Raw genomic sequence first — 24,794 nt, 5'->3', positions numbered from 1 at the left:
TGTGACCAGTTGTCGATTTGTTTGTCTATATACATCTTAGTTAATTTGAGCCGAAGACATATTTCAAAAGATATCACTACGGTCACTCCAAGAATCACAAACGACGGCGACGCGCGAAGAGAGTATCAATAAATAGTTTTAATTTAGTTTAATTCTTCGAAAATAAAAGTTGCTTACGCGGAGCAACCGTTAAGTTTAAAGTAACCAAGTCAATTATTCGAGCTTAGCATCAACGAGTGAAATGTGAGTTAAATATCGTGGTAATGGTCTACTGCTTGAGGGGAAGTTTACGGGCAAGGAATTTGTTTAAACATTTAATGAACTGCGAGAGAGACACATGCAAACCCATATATACGTATCAGAAGAGAGTGTGGCAATCAATTTAATTTAATAAAGGTGCTCGATCCTAGTGGTAAACACGACAAATTACGTAAAATCCCACACAAGTGGTTGTTTCTCCAGTGCTCCCAATAAAAAAATAAGTGTGCCTCCAATAATCGTAATCTTCTATCGAAGGAGTGTATCACCTGGCGGAAAGGTAAAGCACGCGGAGCACAGAAAAAATAGCACTCACCATATAAACAGCCGAGCCCCTCGACCCGAATTCTCCTACACTTTGGGCAATAATCAATAACTGGACTGCCATTTACCTTTGACGCCGCAATCTAAAATGGTTTAATAATATTTTTTATCATCAAAAGTTTATAGTACTTTATGGCTTATGTGGTGTTTTTAACCTAACTATATCCGCCGACTTTTATGAAAACTGCTGATATCTTTATGCTTAATTAGCCAAAAAAAAGAGAAGATATAACAGGTTCAGACATTCTTATCGTCTGCGCAATGTGGATAACCCGTTATTTGGCCTTGATAGCTTAACAGATATAGTTAAGGCCGCTAAATGTTGATAAACTTTTTCGATTCACACATCCCATGTAATTGTGCTAACGAAGCATTTTTAAATATTTATTCGCGAGTGCAGCCTAATGGCTTCCATTGATATGCTGCTAATCTCCGTGGGGCTTTTCGATCATGTCAATAAACTTTGGATCCCGTTCTCAGCTTATCACCAACCTATAAAAAAAAAAATATTTTTAATGGACAGTAGTGATAGTTGCTTATGAGCTTTATTGTCTTTATTTATTACCAATTCTTCCGAGTTTTTTACAGTGGTGAAAATTCAAATTATTTCTTGTAGGCTTTACATATTTTCTTTTGTTCTATATTATAAACAATCCGGTTTGCACCGATTCTTGATATGTGCCTATATAAATCATATAATATCTATATCTATGTGTTTTCGCAGTATGTCGAGCAGTGAAACCAACAAAACACCGCTGCAGCAGCCACAGCACCAGCAATTCGCGTAAGTTATCAATAAACATTTCAATTAGCCTTCGTAATATAATCTTAATAATAAACAAAACATATTTGTTTTAACAAATGTATTTTTGCACGGTCAAACAAAAAAAACAATCCACTTTAATAAAAAAAATAAACACTTATCTGTACTGTGACTTAAGGTAAAATTATGTGAAACTAATTAGTTTTGGCACTTCAGACATCTATAAGTTTCGAGTTTTATTTACCGTAGTCATCTTTTAAATTAATCTTAAAATGGTGTTTTTTATGAAATATAAAATCCAATATTTTTAATTTCATGAAGTTATCCACCATCTACAGAAATTTGAACGGGTTTAAAAAACGAATTTCTTGATATACTAATAGATATATTTTATTTATAAAAGTCCATGACCTCAAAAATATAATATAATTATTATTATTTTTTTTAAAATATTTGTACCTAATGAAAAAGTCTAAGTTTCTAATCTTCAAAAAATATAATCTTAAAACTTGATACTCTTACCGAATACCCACTGTACTTTTTTATCATCGTTAAAGACTCGTCACATGAATAGACATTTGTACACATTTCATTTTGAAGTGTTTTGCCCTCAGCCATTCTCCCCACTCTTACCCCCGTTTAGTTTCAATAAAATTGGGACAAATTTAAAGACAAAGACAGCAATACTATGATATAATATGATTGCATTTTGCACTTTGTTTTTGTTCTCTATGTTGTTTTAAAAAATGCAAAACCGAAAATAGACCCAAGATACGACTAGATATATCGATCCAACATATATACGGTCTACGTTTTATTTGGCAAACCACCAAATATTTCTTCCTTATTAATGGCCAACCCATTTGACCTTTCTTCTGCCTCAATTGAATACTCAATTGTGGTATCTTAAGAACAGTGATAGTGTATGTGGGCCAAGTTCAAAGCCAATAAGACCATTGTTTACATTTTGTTGTTGCCGCTTGCTGAGAACGTGTATGCAAAGTTAACGCAGTGCAAATAATTGTCAATTAGCCAGGCATAATAAGGTAACGACTAGCAAATGCCCTGATATCGTTTCTTTTAATTACAGCCTACTGCCGAAGATAATCAACGGTGGAATTGCGGGAATCATTGGAGTAACATGTGTCTTCCCATTGGACTTGGTCAAGACGAGGTTGCAGAACCAGCAGATCGGACCCAATGGCGAACGCATGTACAACAGCATGTATGTGCAAGTAAATAAAATTTTATATTTTAATATTAAACTCCTAATTGTTCTTTTTAATACCTCCCTAGGTTCGATTGCTTTCGCAAGACGTACAAAGCCGAGGGATACTTTGGCATGTACCGCGGCTCTGGTGTGAATATTCTGCTGATCACGCCTGAAAAGGCCATCAAACTGACCGCTAACGACTACTTCCGCCACAAGCTGACCACCAAGGATGGCAAACTTCCGCTGACCAGTCAGATGGTTGCCGGCGGTCTAGCGGGTGCATTCCAGATAATCGTTACAACGCCCATGGAGCTGCTTAAGATTCAAATGCAGGATGCTGGCCGAGTGGCGGCGGCGGCAAAATTGGCCGGCAAGACGGTGGAAAAGGTGTCGGCCACCCAGTTGGCCTCGCAGCTTATCAAGGATAAGGGCATCTTTGGACTGTACAAGGGTATCGGCGCTACAGGACTAAGAGATGTCACCTTCTCAGTGATTTACTTCCCCCTATTTGCTACACTTAATGATCTGGGTCCCAGGCGTAATGATGGATCTGGCGAGGCTGTGTTTTGGTGAGTTTTCATTTTAAAAATTGTAAATTGTAAATAGGTTTACTATAACTATGTTATAATTAATAAAGGTGTTCCTTCCTGGCGGGACTGGCGGCCGGTTCTACCGCTGCTCTAGCGGTTAATCCTTTTGATGTGGTTAAGACGCGTCTGCAGGCGATTAAGAAGGCTGATGGCGAGAAAGAGTTCAAAGGCATATCTGATTGCATCACGTGAGTGCAGAAAATATATATATAAAGTCCTCATCGCCCTAATCACTGTTTATTCTTTTTAGTAAGACGCTGAAGCACGAGGGACCCACTGCGTTCTTCAAGGGCGGCTTGTGCCGAATGATTGTGATTGCTCCTCTTTTCGGAATTGCTCAGACTGTCTACTATCTGGGCGTGGCCGAGGGTCTGCTGGGTGTTCAGAAAAAGTAGGGGGATTTATATAGATACTCGCCAAGGCGTATTGACAAGACCGAAGCATTTTAAGTCTACTCTGAATGTTGAATGTGTATGTATATCGTGTTTAAATGTTGTTAAAGCTGTCTATGAACGTAATCGTGAAGTCTCTATAGTAAGCTAAAGTAATCGAAAGGTGCGCTATCCAGTCAAGTACCAAATGCAGTTGTTAAAGTTTTCCCCAGTCCCATTAATCTACTCAAAATATATATACTATGTATTTAGACCATGGCAGAAGTTAACTGATGCTCCAAATGACAATAAGATATAACAACATCAACGCTAATATTATGTAAACTTTTTGTTTAATATCATAGTTTATAACTGTTGTGTTTGGACACTCTCTCTATTTAGTCTTCTTTTCTGAGCAATCCGCAACTATCCATGAACATTTGCCTCAAATTGTATTAGTAATGCATTTTCCTTTGCTGCCAGGCGAAAGTTAAACTTTTAGTAGCATTCAAAAACATGACTAGAGCAATTGTATGCTTTATGAAAACCGTCAGAAATGAACAAACGAAATAAATTCTATAATACATATTAAAAGCTTATTTTCGGCTAGATGTTTAAATTTTCTTTAGGCTGTAGAGAAATACAATGTTGAATGTAGCCGATCAAAAGAAAGCTGAAAAGTTCAAGTATGTCGAATGCAGGTCTCTGATACTGGTTAATTAATTCCGACCTCTACACAGTATTTTGCCAAAGATCATAAATGGGGGAATAGCTGGGATTATTGGAGTAACATGCGTTTTCCCAATGGATTTGGTAAAGACGCGCTTGCAAAACCAGCAAATCGGTCCCAATGGCGAGCGCATGTACACCAGCATGTGAGTAAGTTTTGGTAGTGTTTTATGATATTTTCACCATGGGGTTTTATTTTCATTACTTAGTGCCGACTGTTTTCGTAAGACTATAGCCAGCGAAGGATTCTTTGGCATGTACAAGGGTTCGGCGGTTAACATTATACTTGTCACACCCGAAAAGAGCATTAAATTGGCTGCAAACGACTATTTCCGGTATCAGTTGGCTACTGAACAAGGCGTTCTTTCACTACCGCGAGCAGGATTGGCGGGCGGTTTAGCTGGAATGTTCCAGATCGTAGTCACAACCCCAATGGAACTTCTGAAGATCCAAATGCAAGACGCCGGGCGCATGGCTGCTGCCGCCAAAGCAGAAGGCCGGGAGTTCAAACAGGTTTCCGCCTTGGGTCTTACCAAGGAGCTCTTGCGTGAGCGTGGCATCCTAGGGCTATACAAGGGAGTGGGAGCTACTGGAGTGCGGGACATAACATTTTCGGTGTTGTACTTCCCATTAATGGCAATAATAAACGACAAAGGGCCACGCAAGTCGGACGGTTCGGGTGAAGCGGTATTCTACTGGTCTCTGATAGCTGGTCTACTAGCTGGGATGACAGGTGCCTTTACGGTTACACCGCTGGATGTGATCAAAACTCGGCTGCAGGGCGATATCAAAAAGGAGTACAATGGCATCGCGGACTGTGTGCGGAAGACCTTGAAAAAAGAGGGTGTCACGGCATTCTTTAAAGGCGGCCTATGTAGGATAATGGTGGTAGCTCCATTATTCGGGATCGCCCAAATGTTTTACTTTTTGGGTGTTGGTGAACAAATATTAGGCATTGAGCAAAAAAAGTCAGTCTAATGTGAAAAGTAAATGGAAACCCTTAATGAGATTTTTAAAAATTATCAGTGCAAAATTAAATAAATAAATTATGTTTTTAAACAAAAAAGAGGTTAATTTCAGTTTAAATAATTGTAGTAATAGAAACTCGAATAACATTTCATGTGTGTATTGGCTTATAGAATCTAAATGTTACATTTTTTTTAATTGATAAGTATTTTTCAAGAATCAGCCCAGGTCGATTTACAACCCATCTCTCTTATCACAATCCACCTCATACGGATGTTAGGACTCCTTTCCGTCCTGCAATCCCTTAGTATCCTTAGATCACATCTGCTGGTCGGCTGTTGGGCACACCTGCGTTCTCCGAATTCAAGTCGACGTAACGAGCACGATGCCAGCGAGCCACAGCAGATCGATACCAGTCCAGGAAAAGAGCCTGTCGATAGAGGATGATGCCCATTTGAAGGATCAGGAAGCCCATGATCGTAATAAGATTCATGTACTCCCATTCCCACAAAATAACGAATACCCAAATGAAGTATACGCGTAGACCATCGGCCAGTAGGCGGTTCGCGCTAGACGAGTACATCGCAATGTAAAGTCCAATAAAGTTGTACAAAGCAGACGAAACGGTAAAAGCAATCAGGGCCATAATCAAAGGAGGATTATCCTGTAGACTAGCAATGAGATCGCTCCAATCGTCAAAGACGGCACGAGAGCTCTCGTTGAAGGGACTTACACTTGGTAAGAAATGCATACAAATTGCCAGCAACGAGGTAATTACTAATCCAAAAATTCCCTGCCAGCCGGCAGCTTGCAATGGTGCTACATTTGAGGTCTTAAGCTGTTTCTCCTCATAAACATACTGCAGACCATGCAGAATCTCGGCTATGATGATAAGCAGGTCGCCGGTCAGAATGGCTTTGTGATCTGTGTAGGGCAATGTGACTTGGTCATAGTCAACGCGATGAACATCCAGACTGACAATGTCCAAAAGACCACAGGATATGGTGAAGATGGCAAGCCAATGCCGACTAGTGAGCGTATGATTCAAGAACATGGTGCTGAAAATACCCACGAAGATCAGAGCGGCGCCTGCAGGGGAAGATGAGTCAATGTTAACAAAGATAGACAATGCTCGCCACTGATAAACGCACCTCTTATCATCTGGAAGCTGGTGGCGTACGTTAAATAAAGTCCGGTAAACAGCAGAATGGATGCAACCGCGTCCAGTACGGTAGGTAGAAGCATGCTCAAAGGGCCGAACTCGCTGCTGTCCTGGGTCAAGATGCTATCCAGATCGGCGATGACCTGTAGATTATACAGTATATTATAAATATTACAGGTTCAATAGGTCAGAACTTACTCCACGACGATTGGAGATCAGGCGAATCAGCTTAAAGACGATAAAGCAAAGGAATTCGCCAAGAAACATGAGCAGGGTGAAAACCACCGGATGCTGGAATCCATGTAGTTTTCCATCGCTGCCAATCACCTGGTTTTGATTAGCCCACCTGCAACACACACGAAAATATGCATATTTGTTTAGATGTTTTCGGTGTGATATTATTAAAGGGTTTTCTGTGTACTCACTTCACGACCAGAACATTGAAGGTGCCGCTGAGCACAAAGATCAGCGACAGAAAAACACGATGATCCATTCTGCAGCGGAAAACGTTTTTTCTGGGTGCAGCGTTCGTTAATTCGATTTACAAATATTGACGTTCTTTGTGCAATTCACAATTGTGACTGCGCAATGATAAGTGCAAAAAAGTGCGGCCAGGTTGATATCTGCCTGCCCTTCCCCAGCTTTTTATAAGCTATATATTATGTGGTTATGGCCACGTATCAACAATTTCCCCCTTTTCAAGGTTAAGCATCGAAGTAACTTGAAATTTTTTTGCTCTTGTAGTGCGTATTAGTTCGTTTTTACGGGACTTTTGTTTATTTTTTATTGTGCTTTAGTGTGACCGAGTGGCTTATGATAAATATACCAAGCAGTGGATTAAAGGCAGTAGTTGAGTTGGTCATACACCTTACTTTAAATAATTGCGGTCTTTTTAAATTCCATTTTGGATATTGCGGTATTTTTTAAAATTTACATAATTGTTGATACAACTCTTTAAGGAAACAAAATTTGCTGTATTTTGGCAAAGTTTTTATTAAACTCAAACTTAAAAAATATCACAGGATATGAAAAACCATTTAAATGAAAATACATGAAGTGGTGTTAGTACATCTGTCGCCGAATTGCCATCAATTTTTCTGCGTTGTTGCTAGCGTCGCATTCTGTGCTATTTTCCTGTAAATAAGTTATAAAAACTGTATTTAGTATAAAAACATACAAAATATTTTTAAACAAATGTGAGCGAGCAATAATAAATAATATAACAAAAAGCGTATCCTACCATCTCACCTGTAATTTTTGTGTTTTTCAAGTGTTGTGATTGTGTTTTTGAGTATTTTGTATCCTATTCAATAATCGTGTTTTGAAGTGTGAGTGTTCCTAGAGCTCATCTCGGGATTGGGAGGACGATGGCAGCGTCACCTCCTCAACTGAGCCCAAGTGTATGGTCTTGTTTGGCTTGCTGAACTTTGGTATGTAAGCGACCGAGTCGCTGTTGCTAACCACCGAGTTGTGTAGATGTTCCGTTGGTGCCGCGGGATCGGGACTAGTGAGTGTGATTTTGGACCCAGTGGGCCACTCTGTGGAATGTATGTTGGTATGTATTGTGGGTAGTGAGCTTAGAGGATGTGATCAAAATAATAGAGCCAACTAAGGAATCTTTGGTTTGGATTTTAAAGATAAGTTATGGAAAAAGTATTTCCCGAAAAACCGAAGACGTTTTTCTAAAGTCCTAAGTTTTGAGTTTTGTTCTTTTCTTGACTTTTTCCATAAACTACTAAGTTGACCACACCTGTGAATATTGTGTCTCCTTTATATTATATTATATAAGGTTAGTATAGGCACTACTAGGCTGGTTTTAGTATTTGGGCAGTAAAAAACAGCTTCATCTCTCTTGTACCTTATGTACATCTTTTGGAGGTGATTGTAGTCGAAGAGAAAAGTTCTTAGAGTGGATGAAAGATTCTATTGGCGCTGGCGGGATCCACCGCGTGCTCCGCGCAATTTTTGAGGATTTCTATTGCAGATCAGAGATCGTGATCAGAGATTCGGACTGATATCCGACACCTTACCTGTCCCTGGCCTGCATGCTGGCCTCCACGTCCAGGCTGCGCGGCTGCCGGAAGTCGCACTCCAGCGAGAAGGCCGAATCTCCGGGGGTGATCAACTCCGGATCATTCTGGATCACCACGATGTTTGTGTAAAGGTCTCCATCTCGCAATGTCTGACACTGATCAAGCTGGAAGTTCATCTCCATGGTGCGGGACCCCTGACTGGAACTGGGCTTCATGAAGCACGGTGCCGACTGTTTGTAGAAGCTTCCACGCGTATACATAACACCCGTGAAGGGCTTCTCCGTCTCCAGCACAACGTTCATGGAGTCAGCTCCGCATTTAAGATTCACCTTTTGAATGCCCTGGTCGCTACCCTCGATTTTAAAGGTGTCCGAAAGGTCTTGTTCCCAGATTTCTGCAATAGGGCGAAACCATTATTTGGGTGACATTTTAGGTACTTTATGTAACACATTTTCATTCTCTTTAAATGTTTTCAAAATAAGTGGGTCGTTAAAACTAGTTTTTAGTCTTAGCCAAAACGAAGTATAAACTTATAAACCAAATATTCTTTACCCTTTTAATAGTGTTAACTGTACAGAATAGATGACACTATAAAATGTTTTTCCAGAAAGAAAATATTAAAAGATGTTATGTTATTTTTATAAAAAATAATTTCAAAATTATGTAAAACAATCTTTTCTAATAAATCAAAACGGTAACTAAATAAAGAACAACAAAGTTTATTTCATTTTAAAAATAAAGTAAAACTCTCAAAAATGTTTGCTTACAAGCTATATACCAGTATTAACTATAGTTCTATAAACTTTCTTTTAAATCTGTAAAGCATTTACTCTCCATTTCTCTCGTTACGGTCTTAGGCTTTCTTTATAGAAATAACTGTTACATCCACCTGAGCCTAACATTTCTAGGCATTTTACCCAACGAACCGTTGAAGTTCACTCATCTTTTAAGATAGCCGGCATTATTAGGCCTCTCCTAAAACCGGTTTCCGTTTATTTTGGTCTGGCTAGAAAAGCCCTTGGCAAAAGAACTTGGCATTTCTCCACCCAACCTGGATGATTCAGCCATCGTTTTCTTTTGTTGACCTGATCTTACCTTGATTTTGATGTTTTTGTTGCTTATTGGCTGACACGTAGACGGCCAGCAATAAATTGCAGGTGAACAAAAGTAGAATGACATTCTGTAATCCCGACATATTATTGAACTTTTTAGTATTATTTAACACAAAACGATATTGAGTTATCGCTGAGTTTATTGTGTTTCGAAGATGTCTTTACAGCTGCAAGCCAAGATTGAAACTGACGAAGCGATTGCGTCTGCGCAGCGCATATAAGCGCGACTCGAAAGCTCTGCTTACCTCACCTGAGAAAAATAAACAAGAAAACTAAAAGAGGAGACTAGAGAGAGAAAGAGGCGGTACAGCAGAGAGCCATTGAGAATTTGGTCAATAGCTGAGCATAAAAGTATTTAATTGTACTGTGCTTTTGATAAGGCGAAAACTTATTGGCATCGCCGAGTGGAAAAGCGAAAAAAGCCATAAGGAAAGGAGGGTTTTGGGAAAACCGGACAAGTTAATACCTATTAAAAGCCAAAGACTAAAAGACTATAAAAAGCCGAAGTAATAAAGATTAGAGTTTTTAAAAAGAGCCTAATCCAAAAGTTTTACAAATTTGGGTTTTAAAAAATGGCACGTAAATGTATTTTCGAAACCTTTTGATAACCATATTATTTTTCCTTCTACACCAAGAATAATAATCAAACTCACTTTCTACAAAATCAAAGTAAATTCAAAACACCTTCCACTAGGGTATCAATATTTATTTAAAGCGTCAGTTTAAGGAAAACAAAATGCGGCATCGCTCCAAAGACATTTCCGCTTTTCGCGTGTGGCATGTGGATTTCTGCCGTTGTGCATTCGTTTCGCATTTTTAGCGCTGCATTCAACCGATTTTTTGTTACCGTTCATTATTCAAAATGTTATTAAACTTCCCCGTTTTTTTTATTTTGTTTTTATCTTGCAACGTCTCGACTCGGTTTCGGTTCTCCTTCATGCAACAGATTTAATAATTTGAACAGTGGTTTTTCGTCTTGACTCGCCTTGCGGTTTTCTGTTAGTTTTCCACCTGCCTTTTGTTGTTATTTACATCTTTTGTTTTTCGTTTATTGCGTTAATTAAAGTGTAATTAGTTAACGATTCGGTCTGGCCAAGCCAGCGAAAGGTGGAAGTGGTCGTGTTCAATATTGGCCGAAAAATGCATTTACTTCGAGAAATTCGTGGAAGCTCTGCTGAACATGATTAAGTGGTTATGGCTCCTTGTGATTGTGATATTGAATGTTGGATTTAAAATTTTTAATTCAAATTTAAATTAATTAAGTATTGCTTTATTCGATAAAATTGTATTAAAAATATTCTCAATAATGAATAATTTGTGGGGTTGGCGTGTTGGCTGCCCATCTGAAATTTTCCTGTTAGTAGATGTACCTACAACTTTTTTGACTTTCGACTAGTTTTGTTAAATCAATTAAGAAAACGCTAAAACTCTTTTCATATGATAAAACAAATGTATTATTAAGCCATAATATTACTATGTTTTGCAATTATTATTATCTTACATAATATTTGATAAAGAAGCCATTTAATCATGTTTGTAACTTACCTTTCCTATATATTATTTCACCTTTTTGTGATTTATGTTTGAAGTACTTCCCCTTATCGATTATTACTTATTGTTATTTGCTATCTGCAACAATTATCACTACCTGATTAAATGCTTATCATTTTCAGTTCAAAATAAATTGATTTTTCTTTTTTTAAACAATTTCAAGTTCATTTCTAGGGCATCATAAAACCACTCTTAAAGGTCATCTAGGGAAAGAAGAGATCAAATAATTTTTGGTAAAAGTCTTTATTTATCTCGTTTGGTTTTTGGTAATCCTCTCCGATTATTTCTTCTTTAAGGCTGCCCAATACCGCTCCAGTTCGTTGCCCTCCCAATCGAAAGGTTTGGTAAAAACACTGAAATTGAAATTGAATTGAATTTTACATAATGCCTTTAATAGAGAGGATCGTTCAATTAGCTAGCGAAAAAGGAGGAAAAAAACCGCCCCACACATTGGTAATGCTCGAGGAGCACGAAACGAAAATGTGGAGAGACCAACAAGTTCAATCTCAAAGCAGGGGGAAGCGCGGAGACGACCGTTCAGTGGGAAGTGGTCAGTAATCGGAGGGGGAATGGGGCAACGGGAAGAGGTTGTCTGGTGCCTACTGCACCGATGGCCAAGATTGACAATGATCATGCACACACATATGGACAACTAACCGAGGAGTGGACCCCCTCAACCGCAGGGAAGTGGAAATGATGTAATGGTAACATTGTATCCGAGTTGCACAATTTTCGCTGTGCCGCTTTTGGCCAACTTCCGAGTCGCACACTCACTTTTCTTTCAGGTACTGCAGCACTTCCTGCTCCTTATCGTTTAGGCCCAGTTCGAATGCCTCCAGGTTAATCCGCAGCAACTGGCGTGTTTGCATGCCCGTTAGGAATGTGCTCACCTCGGGCAGTCCTTTCATCGTGTAGAACATCGCCAGCTTACCCAGTTCCACTCCACGTTCCTTGCAAATCTCCGAAGCCTTTCGGGCAATGGCCTTCTGATCATCACTGGCTGGATGCCATGGCTGAGGTCCACCGTTGGTTAGTAGTCCAAGGGCGTGGGCAGCGGCACAGACCACTCCGAGGTTCTGGGACTTAAAGAAGTCCAGGTACTCCAGGAGAGTTTCATCAGTCAGGGTGTATCTGGCATAGGTGAGGACCGTCTGGAAGAGAAATTCGTTTGACAATTGTAACTTAAAACTTAACTATTAAATTAAATGCCGTTTATGCCAATAACTTACATCGAATCTCCCGGCCGCTCTAGTCAGGCATTCCTTAAGCACTGAAATAGGGTAGGCCGACACTCCAATGAACCTGGCCTTGCCCTCCTTGACCAGCTGCTCCAGAGTTGGCAATGTCTCGTTAAAGACAATATCCAAATCCTTAGCGAATTCGATATCGTGGATCTGAATGACATCCACGTAATCCAGACCCAGCAGTTTCAGACTTTTCTCCACACTTTCACGGGTTTTTTTAGCGCTGAAGTCGAACATGTTTTCGTAATCCAACTCATAGCGAGCCACCTTGGTGGCTATATAGTAGGATTCCCGAGGAACATCCTTAAGAGCCTGGCCAAGGACCTCCTCAGAGCGACCCTGACCGTACCAGGGAGCAGTATCAATGTAATTGATGCCTGATTTTAGTGCCTCATGAACCGTCTGGATGCCCTCATCCAGTTCGAAGCTAAAGGGAAAAATAATATAATAAAATCTCCCGCGAAATACTAATTTTTTTATTAATATCCATAAAAATATTTCTTTCTGTGTATAAGAATAATTCAATTTGCTAAGATTTCTCTTACCCGTAGTTGGCGCAGAGGGCGCCGCCTCCGAAAGAGACTTTCGAGACTTGCAGGCCGGTCTTTCCGAGATTGCGATATTCCATACGGCGCACCTTCGCCTCATCGTGGAAGCCCTTCACATAGGTGGCCGGTAATGTTCCAGACATTTTTGCTAATCTCAAATAGGTTTCGCACTCTGTTGAAATTCGATCGGTTGTCAGAGAAGTACTGGCTATAGATAGCAATTTATTTAGCTTATATTCGGAAAGTCAGAGATTGTCCCATTATCAAAGAGAACTGAATAAGGAAAGTATTTATTGTAAATATATATATAGGAGCTGTTTCAATGTATTACGTATGATATGTATGTATAAGTAGCCAAGATCAAGTATAGAGAGAGAATATGGTTTAAAATATTCTCTTCATGGGTTGAGAACAGAAGAGGAAAGCCCTAACATATTTCGTAAGAGAGTAACTTGGAAACCAAAAAGAATGTTTTTTTATATACAGTAATATGTTTCATTCTCTTACTCCCTCTCTCTTTTCTTCTCCCATAACAAAATAAACACCAAGTATAAACTTAATCAATCCGGTGTGGCTTACTTGAGGGTTGTTTAAACAAATGTTTGAGTACTTCGAATACAGAAAAATAAACACTTAAACATGTATTTATATAGATTGCATTTTTTAAAACACAATCACTTATTTATAGCAGGTAACCGATAGCAGGCCTACCGATCTGATCTGTGGCCCAACCTTAACTTGGTCTTATCTTGGATTTAAAAAAGTTTGTTATGATCTTTTTATTATTTATTTACAGACACAAAGAATATAATAAATAATTTAGACCCCAGACTATTTGAAAATCAATCGAAATTAATAAAGCTTCTGAAAAAAGTACTTTGTACTCATCTTAAAACTCTATAAACTTTTATTAGCCAAAAATAAACAATATAAAGTATGAACTTTAAACATAGTTCCAACTCAAACTTATATAAAATAATAATAAATAGTTACAAATTAATTTTTGTTTGTTTCATTTTAATATACTTCATTTTTATTTCCATTAAATTTTAATCTAAAGTGGATTTCAAATCCTCTCTTCCTGTTTTTTCCGATGATTTCCTTGGTTTTAGAGCTTAAGTTCGATTGCTAGTTTGGATGACCACTCATTTGAACATGTTAACCGTGGATAAAGTGGAACCCCAGCTGTAGGACTTTGTAAAAACGCTGAAAGAAAGACAGAAAACGAAATACATGTATTTTGGTGATTGGAATGGAGATTGGACTTGAACAGTCTGGACTGGATTGGATCGGTTGCCCATTAACCAGTTTGGTCAGGCTGAGGCCAAGTTCGTGCCCGTGATGCAATTGCTAACACCAAATTCGACTTGCACAGTTCCCTGTTCAGCGTAACCAGTTGTTGGCCAACTTACTTTTCGCGCAGGTACTGCAGCACTTCCTGCTCATGCGGAGTGAGTCCATCGAAAACGGCATCCAAGTTAACTCGCAACAGCTCTCTGTTGGGGATGCCGATGAGGAAGGTGGCCGCCCCATCCAGTTGCATGGTATAGTACATGGCAAGTTTTCCCAGCTCAACGTTTCTCTGTTGGCATATTTCAGCTGCCCGTTTGCCCACTGCCAAGAGTTCCGGACTACCAGGATGCCAGGACTGAGGTCCGGCATTGCTCAGGAGTCCCAATGAATGGGCGGCAGCACAGATAATGCCAACGCCCAACTCCTTAAAGGCCTTCATGTGACGCAGGAGTGTGTTATCCAACAGTGTGTAGCGGGCATAGTTAAGCACCACCTGGATGCGACCCTTGCCCCGCTCGGCGCACTCCTTCAGCACGTCCACATCGTAGGCGGTTATTCCAATAAATTTAGCCTTTCCCGCCTTCACGAATTCCTCCAGGACGGGAATGGTCTCGTTCAGTACAATGTCAAGACTGGGTGCGGCGTCCACATCGTGAACCTTTAAGAAAAAGCCCAGTAATAAGAGAAGTTAATAAGCCAAATGCTCAAACTCACCTGCAGTATGTCCACCCTTTCCAATCCAAGCAGCTCCAGACTCTTTTTTACACTCTCCCTTGCTTTGGCGGCTGTGTAGTCAAACATCTTTTCCGGATCCAACTCGTAACGCGCCACTTTAGTAGCTATATAATAGGCCTCCCGAGGAACATCCTTGAGCGCCTGGCCTAGTAACTCCTCCGATTTGCCTTGGCCATAAAAAGGAGCCGTGTCGATATAGTTGATTCCGGATTTTATAGCCTCTTGCACTGTGCGGATGCCCTCCTCCCGATCAAAGTCATCGGAGAACAGCTTGGAGAGTGTGGCCCCTCCCAGGGCAATTTTCGACACTCGCAGACCGGTGGACCCAAGTTTTCTGTACTCCATACGACGCACCAGCTCCTCATTATGGAAGCCCTTGACGAAGGTAGCTGGTAGTGATCCCGACATCTTCTACTATTCAATTAACAAGATCAAATAGACGAAAAGCAAAGCAGCAATGCGCTTTTATATGCTCTGAGCTCTGGGTTTTCAGTTATAGATAAGAATTTTAGAGGTATAATAGTGTTTTAAATGTGTATTAGTGAGGTTCCTAAATTGATTAGACTCTCTTAGAAGGCATCTCTTCATGATAAGCTGTAGAAGAGAATGCTAACTCTTTACACGGCAACCGTAGAACTACATCTGGAAGTTCGCTGCGGCGCGCTGTTAATAAATAAATTTATTTTGAAAGAATACAATGTAACGCCTTTCAGGTATGCAACATTTTTTTTACATTAATATAAATATTTATAACTAAAAGGCTGTTCTTGTTTTTTTGTAATACTATTTATTTTTTTATCAGATAAAATTCTGGCTTCCAATCAATTGACAAATCGTTAAGAGTAAATATAAATATATGCTTTGTATATATTATATGCATGAGATAGGGACGAGCACCGCTCAGAAGAAGACATCAAAGTCGCCCTGCGGCTGATAACCAGCGCCGGGTGGGATCAGCTGGGGTCGCTGCTGCTGGCGCTGAGGGCGGGGAACGATGATGTCGTTGATCTCGTGAAGAATGCCATTGGTGGCCACAACATCGCACTTGGTGACACCGGCGTTCTCGATCTTGGGACGACGATCGCGTGTGATACGCAGATGCTGACCGGAGATGGACTCAATGGAGCGAACAAATGGCCAGTTGGTGGGAATGATGCCAGCACAGCAGACGACATCCTCAACGATATGCGTTTTGACCAGGGCCATGGGATCGGTGGGCTTTGATCCTTCACCGGATTCGACCAGTTCCTCAAAGACATCGTTTTTGGGCACCAACAGGGTAAGGCTCCTTGAATCATTGGACAGCAGCTGAGTGAGATTGGCCTTGCGAACGAGTTCCAGGAACTTGCTGTAGTTGGGATTTGCCTCCAGCAGCTTGAGCATGTTCTGAGGGAAAATTAATCAAATTATTAATTTATCCATAAAGATGAAGCTTCATAAAACTTACATTCTTTGGCGGTGCCAGGGCGCGATCCACCTGGTGGAGGACGGAACCACAGCTCTCGTCGTCAAAGTGAACCAAGCGGGCACAGTTGACCGTAGCCCGGTTCATCACATCCGAGAAGAGGGCATGTGTGGAGTAGAGATTGAGTCGCACACTGGCTCCAGCTACGGTGGGCAGAGATTTCTCTGACAGATCACAAGTCTTAATCATGGGCTTTACCACATGGTAGTTAAGGAACTCCAGCAGATCCAGATTATGATCCAATAACTGGGGCTGTTCCTTGAGCATGCGAGCCCACTCAGTATTTTGAAGGGCCTTGTCGGTGGGTGCGAAAATAGTCACGTTATCCAGATCATCGAACTGATCCTCATAGCCAGATGCCTCCAGCAATTTCTGGAAGATGGTTAGATTCTTCTTTGACATCAACAAGGTCATGGGCAAAGCAGACTCGGTGGGCAGGATAGTGTCGATCACATGGAGGACACCATTGGTTCCCATAATATCGGCATCAATGATTTTGGCCAGGTTATTGATGTAGATGGGAGCAGGTCCAGTCTGATTTGCAGCCAGGCGGGTGCGGTTAAGCAGTAGGGGCTCTCCCAGCAGGTTGTAAGCGGTCGTCTTGGCTCCCGGAACAGTGGCCACCGAGCAGAAAGTGAGGTCTAGTAAGTGGTTCTTCAGGATGTCTATGGGTTAAAAGGTAATGTTTTGATTTATTGAAAATTCTGAAGATATATTTTTATCTTTTACTCACTTGAGGCACAACCACGACCCTCCTTGAGGGCACGACGCAGATGAGGTTCCAGCTTGTCGAAGGCGGCGTCGGTGGGCACAAAGATGGTTACTGGCTTGTCATCCTCCAGCATGGCACTCAGGTTGGTCTTCTCCAGGACAGTGCGCATAATGGACATATCCGCTCGCTCCCTGATGATGTCCATGATGTTCTTGGTCAGTGGCTTGAGAACTCCGCCCAGAGTATGGACGAGGGCTTGCTCCGAGAGCTTGTCGTGCTTCTCAATGGGCACACAGTTAGCGGCATAACGATAGGGTTCCAGACCCAAAGCCGCCGGTAGCTGATAGCTGTTGATACGAATCTTCTGGTTGGGCAACTCAGTCTGCAGAAGCTGCTCGTTGGGCACATCCTCCAGTTGAACTTCGCCGAGAACGGCGTGCAGTTTGTAGACGGAAGGCTTGGAAGCCTCGGATTTGGAATCTTCGACATTCTGTTGGGGAATAAGAGATGATATATTGGTATTGCCTTTATAGATGACTAAAGAACTACTTACATTCTCCTGCTGGTGGTGACCGCGATACTCTTGGAAGGCGGCGTCGTTGGGCACGAAGAGGGTTACCTTCTTGCCACTGCCTCCACCCAACATCTCAGCCAACTCGCCGGCAGTGCGAGCGCTCTCGAGGAACTGCTTGGCACCCATATCACTGGCCGTGGCCTCCACATCCTTGATGTCGATCTTCTCGCAGGGCGTTGTGAAGTCAGCGTTCCTGGGGCGTCCATATCCATAGCAGCACTGACGGGTCAGCGTCAGCGTTTTCTTCTTGCCGTTTTGGTTTACGCTGGAGGAGGTAATATTTTCATTTTATTGAGTAACTTTAAGAAATCTTTCAGCAATCCTCTTACATCTTGGTGCAGACGTGCTTGTTTGGCTTCTCCGCGCAGGAGTTCACGCTGAACTGGAACTGACCAAAGAGTGGTGAACGCACAACGTTGGTAACACCATCACGTTCCTGGCCAAAGGTGTCTACGGTTTCTTCACCTTCCGTCTCGGTGGCCACGGTCTCGTCTTCCTCTTTTTCGGTGCAGACATTGGGGCTGGATAAAGCGGAAAATTAGATATTGGTTAACCATTTTCTGGGGTAAACTTTGGGGAAGTGGGACGGTGGGAAGTGCTCTAAAAGCCGCCAAGATCGTGAATTAATGTAGTTAAAGTCTTTAACTATAACTTGCATAGACTTTATCAAAAGACACACCAAATATTGGTAATAATTATAAAGTAAATGTTATATTTTATTTGAGTTCCAACAACTCCCCAGTTCAGTTTTCTAGAAATTCCTTAAGTCCCCATATCGAAGCAGGCCTACAAAATCTATGCTAATGAATTAGTCATATATCAGACGTGCAAAATGGCAATGTCAATGTACTACATATATGCCTATAATTCGGGCTATATACTATATATCTCCAAAGGCAATCAAACTTAGTTGGTTCATCAGCACTCGCTAACCGAGTGTTTGCCAAATGGATTTGCACAATGATCCGTCATAGAAAGCATAGTTATAGTACACAATCGTGCTTCTATATAAAAGCGTTCGTGGGTTGGCCTAACAGCTTTGCCAGTCCATCAATTCAATTATGGCAACGATGAGACTTTTCGTATTTTTGTTTCTGAATGCGAACTCATTGTGTGCGTAATTTTGTATTTTTTTTTTAGAAATTTCCCACTGAACCATAGATTTTCATATATACAAATATATATATAGGTTTTTATGCAGCTAATTTTTCAATTTGCCAGATCTCTGACTTTCATTTTACTAGGTCCACGACAACGAGTTCACGCTCACTGCAAAAATGACAACTAGTTGATTTCACAATTTAGAAAAGTGCAAGCTCGGCTCTGTAAACAATGTATATATACATATATGTGCACTTATCCAATATAGTAAGCACTATATTCGCTTTCCCTATATATATATATATAGTTAGTGGCCAGCTGGTTGGACCATTAATAGAAGCAACAATCGAGCCCTAGAAACTTTAAACAGCCTCAGCTGGCTGTAATCTTGAATGGAAAATTATTTAAGTAGGTATTTATTATTTAATTGATATGCTCGATTGCCTCTACAATGGCGATAAGCCAGCCAACTTTACACAATTATAAAGTATACTATTGAAGACACAACACATTTAACATTATACAATCATATTTAATAGGTCGAATGAACTTGACATTGTGCTCTCTTAATTGCCAAATGCCAAGAACGGCCAAGTCCCCCACACAGAATCACTCGTGTGCGGCGATTAGGAAACGTATGCGAAACTTACTGACCATAACTGCTGTCATTTTTGGCTATGGGAAATGATTCTTGGGATTCCCTTTTTGATCTATGGTTACTTACCCCTTCCACCAGGGTTCCTGGGCAGCACCGAAGCCGAAGCCGCCAAAGGAATTGAAGAACTCATTGCCAAAGAAGGGGAATGACTGCTGGAAGAATATGGCCGGATTTGGTGCATTCACATCCGTGGTTATGGTGTCCACATCTGAAATAAGGAAATGCAATTAAAACAACTTTTTTATGACACAAATATATAAATTAAATTTAAATTTATGATACTAGTGGCAGAAAAATCTATAATTAATCCATTACTTCTCGAGGTTTACAATCTCTTTGAACAATTTAAAAACTTAAAATCATTTTTTGCTCATTCTTTTCTTGTCACGAATTAGATTTCATTTTAGATTTCGAATGAGATTTAATTTTAGATTGATTTGACTTTGATTAGGCTAACACTCTAAAAGGTTCACATATAGTTTGTTACAAGAATGATAAAAAAATATATATAAAAGCCACTTACTGAAAGGCTTCTGTTCCACACCGCCTGTTGTCTGGACGGGAACGTTGGCTCCCGGTTCCTGGCGTCCCTGCGGCGGCTGCTGATGCTCCAGGGGCACGAACTCAGTGTCGAATCCGCTGCTGAATAGTGGCAACAGTTGAGATGATGAATGAAGCTGTGGGGCCAGCGGGGCGGGTCCGTTCCAGACGCTCGCCATCCGTTGGGAAGCCTGGACATGCATTGGATCTTGGGGCGCGAGCGGTGCAAGTGGCGCAAAGAGATTACGATGCATCGGCAATGGGTGGGTTAAATGTGGCATAAAGCTGTAGATCGGTGGGTTTGGTATGTGGGTGGTGTATATTGTTGTTGGTTAGTGTTATATAGTATATGCTGGTCTGTGTGTGTTTGTGTTCTCTTCATGCAAATTCCATGGTGAACGGAACGAATCGAAACGGAACTGGGGCCCAATAATTCATATGCCTTCATTGTTCCCTCACATAAAAAGAAGCTCAACTCTACCCCTACGAAACTAAATATCTATATATGTACTATATATCTCTATATATATATATATGCTGATCGTGCTCATTGTTTAGGTTTTTTGCGCAGCATTTACCTGAGCCGCATACTAAGCGCCTCCCAGTCGAACACTTTAGAGAATCAAATGAAAATAACTTTTTAAATGCCGAAACAATCGCTGAAAAAAGGCACACAAAACTTGAGAAATGTTCCTGCACTTGTCATCCATCAACCGAGATTTATGTCAACGGATTTGATTTTGTTTTTTACTAGGTCTCCCAATGCATTCGAAATCTAGACAGGCCAAAACTGACTCAGACACTTTCTAAGAAGACCAAAATGTTAGCCAACTTTACATATATTTTCTCGCTGCGGGTCATTAAAATTCGCTTCGCGGTAGCTAATTAAAAAAACTCATAATAAGTGCTAAATGAAAAAAAAGAAAGAAAAACATAAAAACAAAACGAAACTATCTGGAAATAAATAATAATAAAACAATAATGCCCGAAAAGGCAAAACGTAAACAATTTGTTCGGTTGCTGACTTTGAGGTACTTCTGTGTATCCAATTCTCTTCTGGTTGGAGTTCTGCTTTGAGGTGACTCATCCGGGCTGGACGTGATTGGTAGGGTTTCAAGCGGCTTGTCCAGATTTACAGGCGACTTAAACTGGCAGACCGATATTGAAGGCTTGGCCAGGTTTCGATGAGCCTCTTTTTTCTTGACGTTTTTTAGATATACAACTATGTCAGCATTGCTGTCGATCACTTTTGTGATTTTTAGGGGAAGTGCACTTAGATTTGAGATTAAATTAAGCTTTTTTCCATTCAATTAAATGATCATAAAAATTATACTCCTTTGCCTTCAGCCACAAACAATTTTAAGGTGGCTTTTCAAATCTCAAAATAATTCTTTTGTTTTAAAAAATGTGCAATTCATTAATACTATTTAAGAAAATAAGTTAACGAAGAAAAGATATATATTTCTATTATTATATAGTTTTTTTCTACAAATATTTTAAATATTTTCCAATCAAATATTGTTTATGGTCCAAGATAAATTTTCATTAAAATTCATTATAATTTATCTACCATTTAAACATAAGTTTTCAGACATTGTTATTAAGTTCGTAAGTTTTCTTCATCGACTTCTCAAAACTACAAAAAACTAATTTATTGACTTGTAAATTTATGAATATTTGAAATTTTAGTTTTCTAAACAAAGTATTGACTGACGGAGAATGCATAACAAATTTCTGTAAAACGAATAAAATTGGTAAACAAACTAAATTATGACCGCTGGAGACCAAAGCGAAAGCCATTGGCCATAGAAGATGGGGAGATGGGACTGGAATCAGAGTGAGGGCGGGTGTTGATGAATCAGTTATTTCCAGGGAAATGTTTACGCCGAGGGCAGAGATGGAACCAACCAAATGGCTGCCTGATTTAATTAAAGCGCAGCCGTGGCAGGCAGAATAAAAAAAAATCTTTTTAGAGAGCGTAAAAGGGGGGGAAATGCGAAACAGAAAAAACAAATTGTGGGTGACCCAGTTCGAGGGCAGATTATAGAGTTTATTTTTTTTGGGGGTAGTACTTAGTCGGCATATTACCTGCCCACAGAAAATGGCACTTATTGCCGTGTCAAATGTCAATTGCTTTCAGGGCCAGAATTTTGTGTGTCAAAGATGAACCCTGCGGCGGTCTGAACTCAAAGGTTGCAAAGTCAGCCAAGTGTGGAACGGCTAAGAAGATCAGAGGAAGAAGATGTTGTAGTTGCCCAAGTCCCGCGGTGTTGCCCCACTTAGGTTGCACATTGTTCTCTTGCGATGCAGTATCTTTCGCAAAACCTAAGATAAATGCAAGACGCTGGAGCAAAGATTCAGAGATCGTGGCCTTTTTTTTTTTTGCATGCTCCCAATTGCGGCGAACGAAAACCAAGTTCGATGGCGAATAATCGCCAGACAATCTCTTCGACAGTTTCAGTTTAAAGGTTTATCAATTGAGGTCAATACTCCGCTGGGCTTTGGACTTTCTTTCTGGGGGAACTTTTTGCTCTTTCAGCGCATTCACCACCTTTCCCGACATAAACATTTCGGTCAACTTTATTTGCAGTTTCGTTTAGCGGGGCGAAAATTTCTCCAAGAACAAACAGGGCTGGCTGTCTCTGAGCTTGAAAATGTCATAAAAAAACGCACTGAACCTGGCATTAGCCAACTTTTATGTGGTGTCATTGGGTTTTGGGAACCAGTGAGGAACATAAAGCATACTTGCTCGTTTAAATATTGAAACTTTTAAGGAATTTTAAAGTTGTTTCGCATGTAAACTTTTCTGGTGTGTTTGCTTTGTTAAGTAGTTGTGAATTATCAAGTCTACTGGGGAATGAAGGGATTCAGCTGGTTGGATTTTATACTAATAGTTCACCTGGATTTGTCAGAGGATTCGTGAGAGGATTCCCCTGAGGCACCAAAATCATCAACCTCATCAGAACTCGAACTGGAAATCAATATTTTATTTAATGGCTATAAGAAGGGAATGGCTTAAAGAGGAAATCTACTAACAAGGGTACTAAAGGAATTAAGCAGTTAATCACAGGGATTATAATTCGCCATTAGTTTGAAATCCTTAACACTAAGTTATTAACCTTTGATAGTTTCAAAATTTCTGATTTTTCGAGGTGTACACTTTATTATTGATGATATAATCATTTGATTCAATTTAGGAATCTAGTTAGTCATAAATTTGAATAAATAATTATAACTACTTATTATGAATTGATCGTTTAGGTGTTTTCAGATGGTTTTGCGCTTTTCCTAAAAAAGGGGTTTAAATTAATTTAGATTCGATTAATTCGTTTAAACTGGTTCTAATGTTTCAATGAAAAATATTCCTTTTTTAATGGTTTTTTTGTAAACCTATTAAGTGAACAGATTTTTAAAATGTGTTCCGATAACATTAAACATTTAGTTCATGCCTTATCAAAAGATGTCGATGTGTTGTTAACCAATAAACCAACAACTCAAAACTACGTGAAATGTGCATGAAACGAACACTACACAGCACAAAAAAAGGGGTTGAAACGATACTCACTCGCCGTAGAAAGGTACCGCCTGGATGGATCCCAGGAGGAGCAGGCAGGCCCACAGCCGTAGCATGTTTTTTTTTTGTATCACAATCTTGAGCCTCAGTTGGGAGCTAAATAATGAAATGAGACAAACTGAAAGTTGAGTTTTGGTGTAATCAAGGCAGATGGAGCTGAAGCTAGAGCTGTAGAGCTGAATGGCTGGATGGATCCGAGAAATTTTCACTGCTATGGAAAAACAGCTGGGGAGACCAGATAGAAAATACAGGTTTTCCACGCAGCACTGCACTCGCGTATGTAGGTGACTGATTTTGGGAGTGAGAGCGACGGGCGTAGAAGAAACTTTTCCACTGTCTTCACGCATTAATTGCAAATATATATATATAGACTGACTTACTGCCTGTCACTCATACATAATTATTGTCAATTGTCTTGTTTTACAACAAATTGGCACACACACTCAATTATCAAATGTCTCTGGCTCCTGGCATCCAGCTAAACAGCTACCACAACTACAAGAAGTAGACACACATTCACTGGCGGCACTCACGAAGTGGTAATAGTTGGCTTGATCCGACGATGTGGCCTCTACAAGTCGCAGTTTATAACTAACTGCCCAAGAACGTCGAGTATCTGGTATTTATAAGCTGCTCTGCCTCAGTCACTGTCGATGTAGATGCCTCTGCCTCGGCCTCTGTCGATATCAGCGCTTAGTGATCATGGAAGCTTTGGGAGAACGAAGAGAGAACTTTTTCGGGGACGCTCTGAGATCGATGGTACTTACATAGGTGTGAGTCGGGTGGAGCAGGAGGTTTGAATGATTTGTGAAAGTGCCAACTATCATGGCAATATTTAAGAAAGTCTTTGAAACAGAATCATTTTTATGATACATTTCTGTCAAATTAATATGATATTTGGGGCAAAACCTTCTGAGATCAGGTAGTATCGTTCTTTAAGGATCTGATTATGATCATCATTATCATCTTACCATATTATTTGGACCCTTCAGCATTTTGATTCATCCTAAAGTGCATCTTTAAGATACTTAAAGATATTTTAATGAAAAAGTTAGAAATGTTGATTTTTCTTTTAAACTTCTCAGAAGGCAAGTCAGGTAGAACTGCAGCTAAAGAGGATCTGATGAGGTCCTACCTGTAATCGCTGGTCAGGTAAAGTGCGCACTTTAAAATTCCAGACCTTTCCGTAACCTCTAACACCCATTTATCACTGGTCGTGTTTCTGGTCGCTGTTGTGCTACACCTTATTAGGAGTCTCCTCATATTTTGAAGCTGTTC

The 24,794-nt window shown here is 40.3% G+C and overlaps 7 protein-coding genes across 15 annotated transcripts; 2 read left to right on the top strand and 5 right to left on the bottom strand.

The window, feature by feature from the left end:
* Positions 1-77: 77 nt before the first annotated feature.
* On the top strand, positions 78-4,118 carry LOC108111793 (mitochondrial glutamate carrier 1). Its single transcript, XM_017221382.2, has 6 exons — positions 78-243; positions 1,307-1,366; positions 2,436-2,570; positions 2,642-3,127; positions 3,196-3,336; positions 3,399-4,118. Exons 2-6 carry the CDS (start codon positions 1,308-1,310, stop codon positions 3,541-3,543), a joined length of 966 nt encoding a protein of 321 aa, XP_017076871.1. The 5' UTR covers positions 78-243; position 1,307; the 3' UTR covers positions 3,544-4,118.
* On the top strand, positions 4,096-5,314 carry LOC108111794 (mitochondrial glutamate carrier 1). 2 transcript variants are annotated; one of them, XM_017221383.2, is made up of 3 exons: positions 4,096-4,205; positions 4,260-4,394; positions 4,458-5,314. In XM_017221383.2, exons 1-3 carry the CDS (start codon positions 4,165-4,167, stop codon positions 5,224-5,226), a joined length of 945 nt encoding a protein of 314 aa, XP_017076872.1. In that variant the 5' UTR covers positions 4,096-4,164; the 3' UTR covers positions 5,227-5,314. The 2 variants fall into 2 exon arrangements, with proteins under 2 accessions (XP_017076872.1, XP_017076873.1); XM_017221384.2 differs by lacking the exon at positions 4,096-4,205 and having other exon boundaries at positions 4,266-4,398.
* A 44-nt stretch (positions 5,315-5,358) lies between these two features.
* LOC108111792 (solute carrier family 35 member F6) lies at positions 5,359-7,172 on the bottom strand. The gene is made up of 4 exons (XM_017221381.2): positions 6,802-7,172; positions 6,575-6,722; positions 6,366-6,519; positions 5,359-6,303 (listed from the first exon to the last, which is right to left on the bottom strand). Exons 1-4 carry the CDS (start codon positions 6,867-6,869, stop codon positions 5,528-5,530), a joined length of 1,146 nt encoding a protein of 381 aa, XP_017076870.2. The 5' UTR covers positions 6,870-7,172; the 3' UTR covers positions 5,359-5,527.
* Positions 7,173-7,359: 187 nt separating this feature from the next.
* LOC108111739 lies at positions 7,360-9,694 on the bottom strand. Its single transcript, XM_041818922.1, is given in 4 exon segments — positions 7,360-7,510; positions 7,625-7,914; positions 8,402-8,803; positions 9,505-9,694. Coding segments are annotated over 3 exon segments (702 nt in total). The 5' UTR covers positions 9,605-9,694; the 3' UTR covers positions 7,360-7,510; positions 7,625-7,714.
* A 1,605-nt stretch (positions 9,695-11,299) lies between these two features.
* Positions 11,300-13,107, bottom strand: LOC108111721 (L-galactose dehydrogenase). Its single transcript, XM_017221273.2, has 4 exons — positions 12,862-13,107; positions 12,302-12,743; positions 11,847-12,223; positions 11,300-11,425 (listed from the first exon to the last, which is right to left on the bottom strand). The coding sequence occupies exons 1-4, from the start codon at positions 13,005-13,007 to the stop codon at positions 11,353-11,355; spliced, it is 1,038 nt and encodes a 345-aa protein (XP_017076762.2). The 5' UTR covers positions 13,008-13,107; the 3' UTR covers positions 11,300-11,352.
* A 756-nt stretch (positions 13,108-13,863) lies between these two features.
* Positions 13,864-15,314, bottom strand: LOC108111719 (L-galactose dehydrogenase). Its single transcript, XM_017221270.2, has 3 exons — positions 14,872-15,314; positions 14,277-14,815; positions 13,864-14,070 (listed from the first exon to the last, which is right to left on the bottom strand). Exons 1-3 carry the CDS (start codon positions 15,298-15,300, stop codon positions 14,010-14,012), a joined length of 1,029 nt encoding a protein of 342 aa, XP_017076759.1. The 5' UTR covers positions 15,301-15,314; the 3' UTR covers positions 13,864-14,009.
* Positions 15,315-15,670: 356 nt separating this feature from the next.
* LOC108111780 (periostin) lies at positions 15,671-24,148 on the bottom strand. 8 transcript variants are annotated; one of them, XM_017221365.2, is made up of 10 exons: positions 24,050-24,144; positions 23,508-23,612; positions 22,842-22,913; positions 19,926-20,227; positions 19,469-19,610; positions 17,973-18,164; positions 17,623-17,908; positions 17,091-17,559; positions 16,340-17,022; positions 15,671-16,278 (listed from the first exon to the last, which is right to left on the bottom strand). In XM_017221365.2, the coding sequence occupies exons 2-10, from the start codon at positions 23,570-23,572 to the stop codon at positions 15,793-15,795; spliced, it is 2,697 nt and encodes an 898-aa protein (XP_017076854.2). In that variant the 5' UTR covers positions 23,573-23,612; positions 24,050-24,144; the 3' UTR covers positions 15,671-15,792. The 8 variants fall into 8 exon arrangements, with proteins under 8 accessions (XP_017076854.2, XP_017076849.2, XP_017076850.2 ...); XM_017221360.2 differs by having other exon boundaries at positions 19,926-20,044; XM_017221361.2 differs by having other exon boundaries at positions 19,926-20,041.
* Between the last annotated feature and the right edge of the window lie 646 nt (positions 24,149-24,794).

Source organism: Drosophila eugracilis, unplaced genomic scaffold (genome assembly GCF_018153835.1).
Source record: "Drosophila eugracilis isolate 14026-0451.02 unplaced genomic scaffold, ASM1815383v1 contig_415, whole genome shotgun sequence".
NCBI classification, from domain to species: Eukaryota; Metazoa; Arthropoda; class Insecta; order Diptera; family Drosophilidae; genus Drosophila; species Drosophila eugracilis.
This window is presented reverse-complemented; position numbering and strand designations above follow the sequence as displayed.